Raw genomic sequence first — 17,376 nt, 5'->3', positions numbered from 1 at the left:
GCAAACCTAAATAAGTTCAGGAGTAAAAGTTTGCTTATTAATATGTTGCATGGACTCACTCTGTGTGCAATAATAATGTTTAGCATGATTTTAAAATTACTACCCCATCTCTGTACCTAACACATACAAGTCCCTCAGTCAAACAGTGCATTTCAAGCACAGATTCAACCACAAAGACCAGGACATCTATTGGCAGATGGGGGGAAAATACATTGAATATTCATTTGAGCATGACAAAGTTATTAATTACACTTTGAATGGTGTATTAATAGACACTGTCACTACAAAAATACAGGCACCCTTCCTGACTCAGTTACCGGAGAGGAAGGAAACCGCCCAGGGATTTCACCAATGGTGATTTTAAAAGAGTTACAGAGTTCAATGGCTGTGATAGGAGGTTACTGAGAATGGATAAAAGACATTGTAGATACTCCACAATAATAACATAAATACAGAGTGAAATGAAGGAAGCCTGTACAGAATAATAATCCAAAATATGTATCCTGTTTGCAATAGAAATTAACTTTCTCCTCAATTTAAACCGTTATGTTTGGGGCAAATCCAACACAACACATCAGGTACCACCCTTCATATTTTCAAGCATGGTGGTGGCTGCATCATGTTATGGGTATCCTTGTCATCAGCAACGACTAGGGATTTTTTAAAATAATACAAATTAATGGATTAGAGCTAAGCACAGGCAAAATCCTAGAGCAAAACTTGGTTCAGTCTGCTTTACAACAGACAATGGGAGACAAATTCCTACTTTTCAGCAGGACAATTGCATAAAAAACAAGGCCAAATATACACTGTAGTTGCTTACCAAGAATGTTCCTGAGTGGCCTAGTTACAGTTTTGAAAATGTATTGCAAGACTTGAAAACGGCTTTCTAGCTATGATCAACAACTAACTCAACAGAGCTTGAATAATTTTTCAAATATTAATGGGCAAATATTTTTCAATACAGGTGTGCAAAGCTCTTAGAGACTTACCCAGAAAGACTCACAGCTGTTATCACTGCCAAAGGGTCCTGGACTTCCTGACAGGCCACCCCCAGGTGGTGAGGGTAGGTAACATCTCCACCCCGCTGACCCTCAACACTGGGGCCCCACAAGGGTGCGTTCTCAGCCCTCCCCTGTACTCCCTGTTCACCCATGACTGCATGGTCATGCACGCCTCCAACTCAATCATCAAGTTTGCAGATGACACTACAGTGATAGGCTTGATTTCCAACAACGACGAGACGGCCTACAGGGAGGAGGTGAGGGCCCTCGGAGTGTGGTGTCAGGAAAATAACCTCACACTCAATGTCAACAAAACAAAGGAGATGATTGTGGACTTCAGTTAACAGCAGAAGGAGCAGCCTCCTATCCACAGACGGGACAGTAGTGGAGAAGGTGGAACGTTTTAAGTTCCTCGGCGTACACATCACAGACAAACTGAAATGGTCCACCCACACAGACAGCATGGTGAAGAAGGCGCAGCAGCGCCTCTTCAACTTCAGAAGGCTGAAGAAATTCGGCTTGTCACCAAAAACACTCAAACTTTTACAGATGCACAATCGAGAGCATCCTGTCGGGCTGTATCACCGCCTGATACTGCAACTGCTCCGCCCACAACCGTAAGGCTCTCCAGAGGGTAGTGAGGTCTGCACAAAGCATCACAGGGTCAAACTACCTGCCCTCCAGGACACCTACACCACCCGATGTCACAGGAAGGCCATAAAGATCATCAAGGGCAACAACCACCGGAGCCACTGCCTGTTCACCCCGCTATCATCCAGAAGGCGAGGTCAGTACAGGTGCATCAAAGCGAGGACCGAGAGACTGAAAAACCCAAGGCCATCAGACTGTTAAACAGCCATCACTAACATTGAGTGGCTGCTGCCAACATACTGACTCATCTCTAGCCACGTTAATAATGAAAAATGTATGTAATAAATGTATCACTAGCCACTTTAAATAACGCCACTTTAATAATGTTTACATATCCTACATTACTCATCTCATATGTATATAATGTACTCTATAGCATCTACTGTATCTTGCCTATGGCGTTCGGCCATCGCTCATCCATATTTTTATGTACATATTCATTCCTTTACACTTGTGTGTATAAGGTAATGTTGTGAAATTTTTAGCTTAGATTACTTGTTAGATATTACTGCATGGACAGAACTAGAAGAAAAAGCATTTTGCTACCCTCGCATTAACATCTGCTAACCATGTGTATGTGACAAATACAATGTCATTTGATTTGAGGTTATTCTAACATATATTCACCCAGGGTGTTGAATACTTATCTAATCATGATATAATAGTGATTTTGTTTTCCCACTTTGTAACGCAACAACGTGAAAAACAACAAGGGGTGTGAATACTTTCTGAAGGCACTGTAGCAGCAGAGGTCTGTGATTCCGTTGACCACTGGCAGTGGCTTGTTGGGAGGTATCAGTAGACCACAGGTGCTGATTCTCCAGGGAAAACACTGAGATATTGATGGGAAGGTGTATCGATCAGAGCCAAAAAATTGTCGACCTCCACAAATCCGGTTCATCCTTGGGAGCAATTTCCAAATGGCTGAAGGTACCATGTTCATCTGTACAAACAATAGTATGGAAGTATAAACACCATGGGACCACGCAGCCATCATACCGCTCAGGAAGGAGACGCGTTCTGTCTCCTAGAGATGAATGTACTTTGGTGTGAAAAGTGCAAATAAATCCCAGAACAACATCAAAGGACCTTGTGAAGATGCTGGAGGAAACGGGTACAAAAGTATCTATATCCACAGTAAATCAAGTCCTATATCTCATAACCTGAAAGGCTGCTCAGCAAGGAAGATGCCATTGCTCCAAAACCGCCATAAAAAAGCCAAACTATGGTTTGCAACTGCACATGGGGACATAGATCGTACTTTTTGGAGAAATGATCTGGTCTGATGAAACAAAAATAGAACTGTTTGGCCATAATGACCATCGTTATGTTTGGAGGAAAAAGGGGGACGCTTGCAAGCCGAAGAACACCATCCCAACCCTGAAGCACTGGGGGTGGCAGCATCATGTTGTGGGGGTGCTTTGCTGCAGGAGGGACTGGTGCACTTCACAAAATAGATGGCATCACGAGGTTGGAAAATTATGTGGATATATTGAAGCAACATCTCAAGACATCAGTCAGGATGTTAAAGCTTGGTCACAAATGAGTCTTCCAAATGGACAATGACCCCAAGACTACTTACAAAGTTTTGGCAAAATGGCTTAAGGGCAACAAAGTCAAGGTATTGGAGTGGCCATCACAAAGCCCTGACCTCAATCCTATAGAAAATTGGTGGGCAGAACTGAAAAAGTGTGTGCAAGCAAGGAGGCCTACAAACCTGACTCAGTTACACCAGCTCTGTCAGGAAGATTGGGCCAAAATTCACTTATTGGGGAAACTTGTGGAAGGCTACCCGAAACATTTAACACAAGTTAAACAATTTAAAGGCAATACTACTAAATACTAATTGAGTGTATGTCAACCTCTGACCAACTGGGAATGTGATGAAAGAACTTAAAGCTGAATTAAATCATTCTCTCTACTATTATTCTGACATTTCACATTCTTAAAATAAAGTGGTGATCCTAACTGATCAAAGACAGGGAATTTTTACTAGGATTAAATGTCAGAAATTGTGAAAAACTGAATTTAAATGTATTTGGCTGAGGTGTATGTAAACTTCTGACTTCAACTGTACATGCACACTCATGTTGTTTAAGTTTCGAGATGTACTCTAATTGGTGTTCTTAAATAAAAATAAGAAAAAGTTTATCGTATTTAGTTAGATTTTTTTTTTTACACATACACTTATGCTCTTCATATCTAACTGATACAATACGGCAATACCAAGGGTCCCAAATACAACATGCTAAATTTAGTGATAGTAATAGTGAATTAATTCAACATTTTCTATTATACCTGAGTAGTCTAGTACCTACTCCAAGTTATCTGATCCACCTTTGTTTTAAAGTGAACTAAAAGGACAACGGAGTAAAGAAGAAGCTGAGCTCCTGTTCTTTTGGAGCCATTTTCCACTCTCCCCACTCTCTTCCATTACTGCAGCAGATATCAAAGCTGCTGTTGGTATTCACAGCATTCCCTGAAATGGAGTGTGGCTTTCTGTCTGTTTACAGAGCAAATCTAATGCCCGCTCTAATGTACACAATCTAGTCCACTGCCAGTGTTTAGTGCAAAACCCCTTAAGAATTTTGGCAGTAGTTTCAGACAACTGTGTTCCAGACCAGTTGGCCTTGAGCTAATGTGACTGTCTCCTTTTTCTCAGGGGGGATTTTCGAACAAACAGAGGGACCAGTGCCGCTCGTCAGCCCAGAAGAGCTTGCCTTTAAATTTGCAGTGAACAACATCAACAGAAACAGGACTTTATTGCCCAACACAACGTTAACGTACGACATACAGAGGATTAATATCTACGACAGTTTTGAAGCGTCGAGAAAAGGTGAGTGACATGCACTTTGTTTGCCCAGGGATTACGGCCAATGGCCACGCTGTGGAATGGATGGAAGCAAGGCCATTGGATGACAGCAGACCATAACAAATCAACCTAAAGGTTTATTGCAAGTCTTTATGGCAAGGGGTTTCATTAGTTTAACTCATAGTGCATTATTATATACTTGGCTGTTTTAGATTTTTAATAGTGGTATTTTGTTTGATGTTAGTTCATTAACTGCACTCTGAAACCAGGATTTATTCTAGTAGACATATAAGTCTAGAACCATTTTTTTTTGTGGTGACAAAATTATCCATAGATTTTTTGTTGTTGATAATTCACCAAATACATTTTTCATCTCACTTGTTGAACGTCATGACATGATATGCTGTCTTTCCTAGAGTTAACTCTCTCTCTGTTCTTGCCATTCTAGCCTGTGACCAACTGTCTTTAGGTGTAGTGGCAATATTTGGGCCGTCACATAGCTCGTCCTCAAACGCCGTCCAGTCCATCTGCAATGCGTTGGAAGTGCCACACATCCAGGTGCGATGGAAACATCACCCTATGGACAACAGGGACACATTTTACGCCAACCTATACCCGGATTACTCTTCTCTCAGCTACGGCATCTTGGATTTGGTGCAGTTCCTGAAGTGGAAAACAGCCACGGTCGTATACGATGACAGTACAGGTGGGAGTATGACGTTTTCTAACTAATGGGGGGTGAGTTTCTCGAAAGCTTCGTAGTACTGAGATCAGCTTAAGTCCAATCATAGCGATACAAAGCTTTCCGGAAACTTAGGATTTGTAATACTCTACAGTATATACTTTTGAATTGTGATACTTTTGTCTGATAAATGTGAAATGTGTAAGATCAACCACCAAACAACTAAATGACACTTTACAAGAAGCAACATATTAATTTTGTTAATTGTTCTTGATATGTGTGTGTTGACAGTTGAATAATGTTGTGCGTGGCTGTTAGCTTTCTGATGTTTGTTTCCTAAAGGTCTTATTAGACTACAGGAACTGATAATGGCCCCCTCCAGGTATAACATCAGGCTAAAAATTCGCCAGCTCCCTCTTGACGGTGAGGACACCAGGCCTCTCCTCAAGGAGATGAAGAGAGGACGGGAGTTTCGCATTATTTTCGATTGCAGCCATGAAATGGCTGCACAGATCCTTAAGCAGGTGAGAGCCTCACTGGCACTGCCTGGCACTGTTCAGAGCTGACATAATTTAACTGATCGAAGCTATAGACAATATCAAAATCATATTCTGCGTTGACATACATTCTGGAATTGGGCTTATTATAAAGCGGTAATATTGTTTTAGGAAAAAATGGTTCTGCTTTTTTGGAAAACGGTATTGTAAGTGTCAAAATTGAGTTATGTAAATCTGTTTTTCAAAGTAAATATGTGTTTTTCTGTGCTTCTTTTGGTTGCCATGATATGTATTGCCTTTTACACCACAGATGAAATGCTGTCATTTGATGTTCTAACTCACACACCAGGAACACTTTGTTGATATTAATATTGATATTGAAGCCCATACTGTGGTTTCTGATGAAAATTGCTGAACTTGGCTCATGTCTCTTCCACTGTAATCTGCATACAGTGGTTACAGATGCATATCAGACCAATAAACTGCAAAATATAGACCATCACAGATTTACAGCATGTGATGAGGAGACATGTCTTCTTGAGGCAATGAATGGCTTTCCAAGAACGTAATACAAATGCATTTTGACATAAGTAGTTCAGTTTACGTTTGATTTGGTAAAAATGTGTTGATGGTTGAAACAAAATAATATATTCAAAAGATTGCTGGCCTTATGCGTCATACCCCTTCTGTTAGATATGACTCTTCTGAGGACGAAGAGATATTCAGCAACTCTTAGTAGGATAATGGAGGTTGCATCAAAAATGTATCTTGTATTTATAAAGTCCTCTTTAAAAATAGACATGTATACCACTAATCCAATACTTCTGCAGTACCCTACGTTTGAACTTTGATATGGAGTTTGCTGATAGTCCCTGGCCTCCCCACAATGCCCTGCTCTCTACCTGTCTGTCTGCACTCTGCTGCCTGTCTGGTGTTCTCATCTAAAACAACCTCCCCTCGTCAGTTCATATCACCCCCTCCAGGTGTAGAGAAAATAAATGGAAAACATGGCAGGACCAGACCTTCTGTCTGGACCTGTCCCAGAGCTATATCCCAGGTGTCTCTTAAAAAGCGCTGACCCCTTTAGCGAAGGTTCCATCCTGGTAGCACTTTTTGTCACGTTTCTTTAAGTGGCTCGGCCACCGGGGGAAAGAGAGACAGATGGAGGCCAATGAAATGAGGTTGATGAGGATGTAGTAGAGTCAGGTGAGGGACCCAAAACACACAGATTTTAATGTGACTTTGAAATTGCAGGTTATATACAGTGGGGCAAAAAGGTATTTAGTCAGCTACCAATTGTGCAAGTTCTCCCACTTAAAAAGATGAGAGAGGCCTGTAATTTTCATCATAGGTACACTTCAACTATGACAGACAAAATGAGAAAACAAAAATCCAGAAAATCACATTGTAGGATTTTTAATGAATTTATTTGCAAATTATGGTGGGAAATAAGTATTTGGTCACCTACAAACAAGCAAGATTTCTGGCTCTCACGGACCTGTAACTTCTTCTTTAAGAGGCTCCTCTGTCCTCCACTCGTTACCTGTATTAATGGCACCTGTTTGAACTTGTTATCAGTATAAAAGACACCTGTCCACAACCTCAAACAGTCACACTCCAAACTCCACTATGGCCAAGACCAAAGAGCTGTCAAAGAACACCAGAAACAAAATGGTAGACCTGCACCAGAATGGGAAGACTGAATCTGCAATAGGTAAGCAGCTTGGTTTGAAGAAATCAACTGTGGCAGCAATTATTAGGAAATAGAAGACCACTGATAATCTCCCTCGATCTGGGGCTCCACGCAAGATCTCACCCCGTGGGGTCAAAATGATCACAAGAACGGTGAGCAAAAATCCCAGAACCACACAGGGGGACCTAGTGAATGACCTGAAGAGAGCTGGGACCAAAGTAACAAAGCCTACCATCAGTAACACACTACGCCGCCAGGGACTCAAATCCTGCAGAGCCAGACGTGTCCCCCTGCTTAAGCCAGTACATGTCCAGGCCCATCTGAAGTTTGCTAGAGAGCATTTGGATGATCCAGAAGAAGATTGGGAGAATGTCATATGGTCTGATGAAACCAAAATATAACTTTTTGATAAAAACTCATCGTGTTTGGAGGACAAAGAATGCTGAGTTGCATCCAAAGAACACCAATACTACTGTGAAGCATGGGGGTGGAAACATCATGCTTTTGGGCTGTTTTTCTGCAAAGGGATCAGGACGACTGATCCGTGTAAAGGAAAGAATGAATGGGGCCATCTATCGTGAGATTTTGAGTGAAAACCTCCTTCCATCAGCAAGGGCATTGAAGATGAAACGTGGCTGGGTCTTTCAGCATGACAATGATCCCAAACACACAGCCCGGGCAACGAAGGAGTGGATTCGTAAGAAGTATTTCAAGGTCCTGGAGTGGCCTAGCCAGTCTCCAGATCTCAACCCCATAGAAAATCTTTGGAGGGAGTTGAAAGTCCGTGTTGCCCAGCAACAACCCCAAAACATCACTGCTCTAGAGGAGATCTGCATGGAGGAATGGGCTCTAATACCAGCAACAGTGTGTGAAAACCTTGTGAAGACTTACAGAAAACGTTTGACCTCTGTCATTGCCAGCAAAGGATTCAGATAAACTTTTGTTATTGACCAAATACTTATTTTCTACCAAATAAATTCAATAAAAATCCTACAATGTGATTTTCTGATTTTTTTTTCTCATTTTGTCTGTCATAGTTGAAGTGTACCTATGATGAAAATTACAGGCCTCTCTCATCTTTTTAAGTGGGAGAACTTGCACAATTGGTGGCTAACTAAATACTTTTTTGCCCCACTGTATAAAAAATCATACGCTCTACTCCCAGCCATTTAATGAAAATAACATTTGGGCGCTATACTTTCCATAGGCAGGTATTCATCCAACAATAGCGGAGATCCTATATCAAAAAATTGTCATGCGTTGAAAATCATTTTTCCCTTCTGACATCTTATGGTATTGATAGTGTCATTCATTTTCTTTGTAGTCGGTAGGTGTGGTAAATGGAGAAGAGACTTCCACTTCCAAAAAACACAGCAACTTATTTGCATAACCTTGGGTATTCTTCACAACAGATGGTACAATTAAACAGGAAATACTGCCGCCATGGGAACGTAGAAGATTTGAATGTAGATTGAGTGAAACAAGTGGTGGTTATGATGGGGGGGGGGTGGTGAAATAAGAGGAACAGATTACTGCTCACTTCTTTGATTGAAGGCCTCCTTTCTCCAGGGAAGGAGTCACATGATCAGAACAATTGCAAACCCTTTAAATGCATGGTGTCGAAAAAGCCCTCAGGCAGCTAGAATCACAACTTGCTTTTACTTTATTATCCAATGGCGCCATAATTGCAACAAAAACAGCATCACGAACTTGGCAACGACGACACACAGCGATGGTCAATACACTCATTAAGACCTGTGGCTTTTCTCCCATTGCTCCTGAACAGCTTCAATGGTGTTCGCCGTTTGCTTGCCAATGTTTGTTTTGACTGTGGATATTGATTGCAAATTACCCCAGTGTGACACAGTGACCTTCTTCATTGTCTTGTCTCTCCATTCCTCTCCTCCTCATCTCTCCCTCTCTCTCCCCCTACAGGCCCAGACAATGGGAATGATGACAGAATACTACCACTACATCTTCACCACTCTGGTAATTTACAATGCTTGCTAATGCAAATTGAGTCACATTTTCCCCCCCATCTCCCCACCATTAGATTGTTTTGATGAATGCCGCTTAATTGCCGATGGGGGTTTGGATCCGGTACACAATACCAATTTTGTTTGACTAACTGGCAGCGTAATGGAGTCTTCAATAATCCGCCACCTGTAAACACTTCTATCGCTGTTAAAGTCTTTCAAAAGGTAGCACAAAGGCAACATATTGGAAGTAGATGATGGATTTATTTAACTAGGCAAGTCAGTTAAGAACAAATTCTTATTTTCAATGACGGCCTAGGAACAGTGGGTTAACTGCCTGTTCAGGGGCAGAACGAAAGATGTGTACCTTGTCAGCTCGGGGATTTTAATTTACAACCTTCCGGTTACTAGTCCAACACTCTAACCACTAGGCTGCTCTGCTGCCCCAAAATTGAACCTATTGAATGAACACTAACACGTTAGTGTTTTGATTGTAGAACATGCACAAGCATTTTTCAGTTAGTGCAGCCTTGTCCTTTCCACCCTTTTGAGTGCTGTAGTCTAATGGCCCCTTTTAGCTAGATGTCATTTTGTTCAAAATAAGCACAGGTGTTTACCTTCTTTTTTTTAAAACATTTGAGTCACACCACAATTCGAGTAAGACTTTGGCTCAGGACATTTTCATCAAGGGTTATACTGTATATGCACATCCTGTGTCCTTTCATCAACAAACTATTCCTAGTTCCACCTTGAATATCCCCTACTGCCATATTGAATTTGGAGGACGTCAGAAACACTAACTCACAATACCGAAACACATTACCAGGAGACGACAACCTCCCTCGGGTGCGTTATTGGGTCCTGTGCCCAGTCTGTTCACTGCTCCCAGCAGAGTACAAGGCTGGGCAGCACAGATTGAATCTTTCTGTCTGGTGACAAAAGGACAGGGCAGGATTAATACAGTGGTCCCCATGGTGATGGTGCTGTATGTGTTCCTATTGGGCAGAAGTCTCTCTCTCTCTCTCTTTCGCTATCTGTCTCTATCTCTCTCGCACACACTCACACGCCCGCAAACACGCACTCACACTGGGAATCAGGAGGATGGGGGCTAGACAGGCCCTAGCATGATGGACTTGGCCAGTCTGTTTTGATAAGACAATATGACATACAGGGCTGGGTGTGATGCGTGTCATCTTTCATGCTCGGCAGCATGGCAACGGCATCGTTCTGCCATGCATCGTCATTTGTGTAGGCCTATCCCAACAAGCGTTTTAATAGTACCCAAGGCTGTGTCTGTCACACTGTCTGTGTGAGAGAAACTGGTTGAGTTATTGACGGTCGAGTACTTCAAATATGATATAAAATATACAGACATGCATTTTAGCTTAGTATCTATTTTAAATAACAGCTGCCTGACTTGAGTGCTGCATTGCAGATACTGTACATAACATTTCTCAAAACATAGGATTTCAGGGTGGCAGGAAGCCTAGTGGTTAGAGCTTTGGGCCAGTAACCAGAAGGTTGCTGGATCAAATCCCCGAGCTGACGAGGTAAAAATCTGTTGTTCTACCCCTGAACAAGGCAGTTAACCCACTGTTGTCATTGTAAATAACAATTTGTTCTTAAATGACTTGCTGGTCATTTCAAAGATTCTACCTGAAATGATGAATACATATAGGGCAACAATGTTCCCCTTGATAATGTTCATGTTTATCATCCTGGGGACACCAAATTATTAGAGCGTGAAAAGGTAATACCAGAATAATGGGTAATAGGGTAATATAGCAGCAGCCTTGTCCTCTGAATTGAGGCTGTCATAGCTTCAGCCCTTTATCTCCAATAATCTGAGAACCTTCCTTTACTTCCTGTTTTAGTGTATTGTCAGTGATATGGAGCATTCTGAAGGCACTGTATGTCTAATGTTGATTGACAACTGTAGTTTTCAGAATTTCAGAGTTTTCCCAGTCAAGTAACTGAATTCAAAGATTAATGCAACTCTCATAAATGTTGCACGTTTAGTTCGAATCCATCACCTGCTGGTATTTTATAGGATATTTTATACTTCGCAACAGTTGACATTGCCCTCAACAACTCACAATATTCTAATGGCTGTTTGAATGTGTGCCTGAGTTATAAGATAATTTACATCACAACTTCTTGTCAGAACATTCTTTTTAGGGAACTTGTAATGTTTCGCAATAAACCTGGTGCACATAACCTGAAGAAAATGGTTTCCCACAAATGGTATTTAGTACAACCGGGACTTTTTTTTGATCCTCCATGGTAATACATTTAGTGCCATATGAATTCTACTGCTTGTGGAGAGAGATTTTTTTTTTTCTTCTGTTTCTGGAGGCAAGCGGTCTTCAGCGTGTGTCTTACACGCTCCCGTTCCCCCAGCACTAACCCCACAGGGTGCTAATGAAATATCTATTATGTTCCTCCAAATGTCTTTTCGAGGCCCCGTGGCACATTCCAGCACGATATGTGTCGACATGTGACTTCACACTTGAGCCGGGATGGCTGCCCTAGAAATTACAGTTGCTCAGAGAAATCTGTGTTTGCTTATGGGTTGCGGAGGGACTGTAGCAGCTGCATTATTAATTGGATCCAGCAGATGAAGTGGTTCCCCTTTCAGGCGATGAATGTCGTCTGCCTCATTTACTCAGGGAATATTTAGGATAAGCCACAGCGGCAGAACACAAAGTAAAAGGTCATGCCTTCAGGTTTTACTTCTGCACAACAACCAGCTAACACAAACCTTAGAGACATAATAAAAGTATCAAAGCACAGTTTTACCTGGTCCCTCTGTATCATGGTAATTCGCATTAAAGGGTTTCGTTCATACTTGCAGTTGGGGTTGTGTATAGTCATGAAGGTTCAGGTTGAATTGCATTGGAGGAAGTCAATTTGTAATGCCATGTTAAGGTCAACCTTTTGACATGGTTTCCCATCTAGTAGTTTAAGTGAACCTACCTACCATACCAAAATGCCTCTGTGAATGAGACTTAGTGAATGGTTTTAACCACACTGAGAGAGACTGACACCAACGCCTTGTGTTTGGTTTCATTGACTGAGGCACACACTACACTCAAAACACCAGACCCTTATCCTCCAGACGGCTCAAAGCTCAGTCCTATATTTCACTTCAATACATCTCCCATTTACTATCCTCTCTTCTCTAGCAGTAACAATGAGGCCCCAATCCCAGCCGTCCAAAGCTGAACAAGATCATCTACTCTTTGTTTCATCCCTCTCTTTCTGAAGGACCTCATGGCTATCGACCTGGAGCCCTACCGTTTCTGTGGCGTCAACATGACCGGCTTCCGCATCCTCAACGTGGACAACCCTCAGGTGGCGTCCATCGTTGAGAAGTGGTCCCAAGAGAGGCAGATACCTCCCAAGCCCGACTCGGGTCTCCTGGAAGGGATCATGACGGTATGCTTTTGGTCTTCTGTTGTGGAACTCTGAGGCTGATAGTATGCTAAAAATCAGCATGAAAGACATCATATTGATATCTATATACTGTGTGTCTTTCACCAGCCCTGCTCTCAACATTTTATGTCATTAACAACATTTCGGAAGAACATGCATAGAACATTATAGTCCAATCTGTCGTATTACCACTATTACTACTATGTACCACCAATGATGCTAATAATAATGATAATGGTGATACTATTGGGTCCTATTATCATCATAATGTCAGATAAGAAGCGCTTGGAAGCAGGAGGGTCACAGTCTACTAAATTCTGAAGTGCTTCATTCAATGTATTCAGGGGAGTTCATAATCATTCTCAAATCCCATCACAATGGTCTAAATCCAATAATCACAAATCCCATCCCTGATATTCCAATAAAGCCTCCTTTTACGCTCTAACTTAATAAGCGAGCGCCGCTAATGGGAGATAAAGAGTTATACATGCGCGTGGTACATTCAACATTGAATTTTATATTGTTGCAATCCCTCGTTGTTTGTTTATCTTGTCCTAAAATTTGACTGGGATTCGGATACACCCACACGGCACTCTCACAGGTCTCATTATTTCTGTATGGAGAAGGAGGGGTTTTATGGAACGGAGTGTACTCGCTCTGTGTAGTATGCACTTTTAATTGCTCCCGGAACTCCGTATGAGATACAAACATCAAGGTGGGCTGCCTTTAATTTCGTCTTACTTGCCTGGAAAGCTTCATATCCATATTTACAAAAGGAATTGAGCTCACTTTCTCGGGCATGCTATCTGGGAAATAAGAAAAATCTGAGCGCTTTGATTTCCCTTTGTTAGCTTTTTCTCAAACACTTTTGCTGCTACTGGTGCTAAGGGAGTGGACTCCCCTTGTCCACAGCCCGTCAGCTGAAATAATGTCCCCCTTTATTCCAGACAGATGCTGCTCTGACGTACGACGCGGTCCACATCGTGTCCGTCTCCTACCAGCACGCACCACAGATGACGGTCAACTCGCTGCAGTGCCACCGCCACAAGCCTTGGAGGTTCGGCGGGCGCTTTATGAACTTCATCAAAGAGGTGATGCTGAGCGTTTTGTTTTCATTTGATGTTGATGTTTGATCTTGTGTGCGGCAACCATATTAGGATATCGTGGATGCCATACTGTTGGTCTCTGAATCCACTTGACAAATGCAATTACATTTGGAGAGGAAAGGAACATTGTGTAATCATGGCACACACATCTTACAGACAAAATCAATGTTATCTGGGTGAATCTCTTATTCATGAATAGTGTCTCAAAGTAATGAACTACTCAAAGCTGTGTTAATGTAATCTCTCCAGCTAAATTCCCTGTATTCATAACCTATTCACAGATGGCAAACTCACAGTGAGTCATTGTGTCCTGTTTACACTGAAAAGGGAAACTGGTGCGCCTTTCTGTGCACAATAAGTGTACCGAACTACACAAGGCCAGAGCCCGGAGTATAAATGAGGGGAATGTGTTAGCTCCATAGCTCTATCAGTAGCTCCATCATTGCCAACAGACACCACGTGGAGAAAAAGGTTGAGGGCTCTGGTTGGGGGGGGGGGAGGCATATCAGTCGATCATAATGATGAGCAGTTATGTGTTTTTTTTCTCCCTTGTGTGGAATCAAGCGAAGGAGATGGTCTTTAATTAACACTGTGGTCTGGGGTAAAATGTGTCTGAGGCGTTGGGACGTAAAATGTAATTAAAAAGGAAATTTAGCCGAGTGTGTGTGTGTGTGTGTTTGTATGTGTGTGTGTGTGTGCCTTTCCGCCATGGTGTTTGCATGTATTCACATGCTTTCATGAATGAGTGTTAATGTGAGGTTGTGTGTGTTTCTCTGCAGTCTCACTGGGAAGGCCTGACGGGGAGGCTGTCGTTCAACAGGACCAGTGGCCTCCGCACAGACTTTGACCTGGACATCATCAGCCTGAAAGAAGAGGGCCTGGAGAAGGTAACACACCTCATTCTGACCACAATGACTTCAACTATCAAACTAACCACACCTTAAAGAAGTATAGTGTTATGTAATAGTTCAAGTTTTCACTCAGTCTGAGGACATTGCACATGAATGGACATGTAAAATACACGTTTATTTTGTGTAAAATCACCCTGGTGATTTTACACATACACAGATGTATTTATACCCTCCACGATACACTATACTCTCTTTCTCTCGTAGGACATAACATTTGTTTTGCATATCCCCTGTTAAATCGTCTAGAGTGAAAATCTGATATCCGTTCCAGTTTTCTTCTTTAATATGGAACGAATAATGCACAACGGTCTCCATTTGACAGTACAATTTACCTCCTAACAAGGACGCCAATGGGCTGTTCAAAAATAAGCAGAAGTTAATGGATCATAAAGCAAATTGGATGAGGGAAGACAAAGTGTTAATTGCAAGACTCTAATGGTAATTCAAGTTGTTGCCCAAAATGCTGTTTGCTAATGAGGTGTATAAACCTCACTGTTTTACCCACCAAAAGAAGTCAGAAGTTGGTAATGAAGAAGGAGAATAATATTTTCCTGTGTTATTTTAAAAGGCAGAGTAGCACCCTGCGGACTATAACTGCTTTGTGGTGATATGGGTTTGTCATACGTTATGGAAGCATAAACTCGAGATAAGTGCCATTATGACTTCCTCAAGCGCTCCCGTATGGCAGAGCCTGTATGAGCCTGTATAATAGCTAGGACAGCTCAGAATATCACTGCAGCTCCAGGCTGGAACGACCACAATGCGCCAAACTATTTCCGTATCTCATTCTTCTGCTGTGCTGGGTCTACTGCTGTGTTTGCACATCTCTGAGACTGACTCGTGTGCTAAAACCAGCATGAAAGACACAAAAATTATGTGTGGATAGCTGTATAGGCCTACTGTGTGTCTTTCTCCATCCCTGGTCTCAAGCATGTTACATATCCCCCAATACTCAGTGGATATATCTGTGGAATCGGCTTTAGCTAACTGTTCGAGACTTTTTGGCCTAATCTGCCCTAATTGAATATTAGCCCGAGTTTGAGCTCATACTGGAATTAGGAGAGGTTTCCAGTCAGAGTGGAAAATTCACTGACATGAATAGAAAAGAGGGAAGAAAAAAAGTCAGAAAGCTCTCTTCTCCCTGTAGTTGCACCGGTAAATAACTTTTGAATCGCTTCATTGGCTGTTCACATTTAATGAATTGAGTTAATTGGACACAATTAGTAAGATTTTGCTGGCATGCAGAGTGGAAGACATTGATATTTTTTTAAAGCAGCTCTTCTCTTCAGTTGCCTAGTCCTTTTTGAGGGGGCTGTTTCACACAAGCTGTAACTAATATGCTTTTTAAATTTGAGCATACGCTCCTCAGTGGACCAGACAGAAGGACTTGATCAGGTGTTTTTCACACTGGCTGCGATGCACCGTGTTTGTGTACCTTTAAACGGATCCACCTCGAGTGCCAGCCAGCCCTGTGAATATTAAATGGCACTTTGGTTAGTGACGCAGAAGGAGAACGAGCGGAGGATGGCGAGGAGGAGAGTAGGGAAAGCGAGTGACTGCGCAAGTCGACATGCAAAATTAGGTCGTTACCGACAGCCTACAGGACTGACTACTTTATGGTAATGATATCTTCCAGAGTCGTCGCAACAGTATGGAAGGAGCTTTTTTTGCCCGGAAGGCGCTACTCGAGTGCAACTCCTTGTATTTGCTCTGATCTTTTTGTATTTATCTTCGTGAGATTACTCAGAGCAGAACTTCTCTGCCAACATTATCAAGCTTTTATATTTCCATTGCCGACAACCCCATGCTGGGCTTTCTTTTCAAAATGAATTGTAGGATTTGTGTTTTGCTACATTCCTAAAAGGCACACAACTGCAAAGATAGCAGACCTGAAATAACCATATGATAATCATGCTAGGATGCTCATCTAGTTTGCAATTTTTTTATGCTCTGGTTTCTGTATGTGTTTTAACCAGGGAAAGGAGGAGATTATGAAGCCTAAATGGAAGACATTAATCAAGAAATTAAATGTTATTGCTCTCCCACAATCTCTCCACGTTGCTCACACACATACTACACAGAAACAAACAACCTATCCTCTTTTCCTGCATTCAGAGAAGTGCTCCAATTACCTATTGTGTGTCTGTTATCAGAGAAGAGTTGCAAGTGGAAAGAATGTTTGTTGTAGGAGTTCAACAAGGCTGTGCTCTCTCTTCATTTCAATAATTCATAAGCTATGATATTCACAAGGTACTGGTATTTTTAGAACAAGGCCAACAGAGGGGGTGACAGGTGACAGTTTGGAGAATCTGACATCTTTTGATACTGAAAAGTTGCAGAAGACAGCACAATGTTTTCGTGTTAATCTTAGAGACTACTACTGAATTACATTGTTTAATTTCGATTACATTTGAGACAATTCAAATTTTTGCATGTTATTTATGTTCCAAACCATAACACCAGGATGAAGTGAAACATAGCATCATAATTTCATCGTTCCCAACAGAACGATTTGATTTCTCTCCTAAAATGTCAATTCATTTAGAGCCTGCCTCCACATCCCACCACCACCTTCTTCTTTGCACAAACTCTCCCAATAACCTCATGGC

At 41.8% G+C, this 17,376-nt stretch overlaps 1 protein-coding gene across 1 annotated transcript in view; it reads left to right on the top strand.

Annotated features, from left to right (window-relative positions):
* The window catches only part of LOC139393932 (glutamate receptor ionotropic, kainate 3-like), a 120,284-nt gene that overhangs the window by 62,368 nt on the left and 40,540 nt on the right, over nucleotides 1-17,376 (top strand). Inside the window, exons 2-8 of the mRNA XM_071142109.1 lie at nucleotides 4,318-4,491; nucleotides 4,916-5,173; nucleotides 5,492-5,673; nucleotides 9,275-9,328; nucleotides 12,583-12,753; nucleotides 13,698-13,841; nucleotides 14,636-14,743. Of these exons, the coding sequence (XP_070998210.1) occupies nucleotides 4,318-4,491; nucleotides 4,916-5,173; nucleotides 5,492-5,673; nucleotides 9,275-9,328; nucleotides 12,583-12,753; nucleotides 13,698-13,841; nucleotides 14,636-14,743 (1,091 nt within the window). The remainder of the gene's footprint in view (nucleotides 1-4,317; nucleotides 4,492-4,915; nucleotides 5,174-5,491; nucleotides 5,674-9,274; nucleotides 9,329-12,582; nucleotides 12,754-13,697; nucleotides 13,842-14,635; nucleotides 14,744-17,376) is intronic.

The sequence above is a fragment of the Oncorhynchus clarkii genome, chromosome 3 (assembly GCF_045791955.1).
Source record: "Oncorhynchus clarkii lewisi isolate Uvic-CL-2024 chromosome 3, UVic_Ocla_1.0, whole genome shotgun sequence".
Lineage (NCBI taxonomy): Eukaryota > Metazoa > Chordata > Actinopteri > Salmoniformes > Salmonidae > Oncorhynchus > Oncorhynchus clarkii.
The sequence above is the reverse complement of the archived record's forward strand: the minus strand, read 5'-3'. Positions and strand labels throughout refer to the sequence as shown.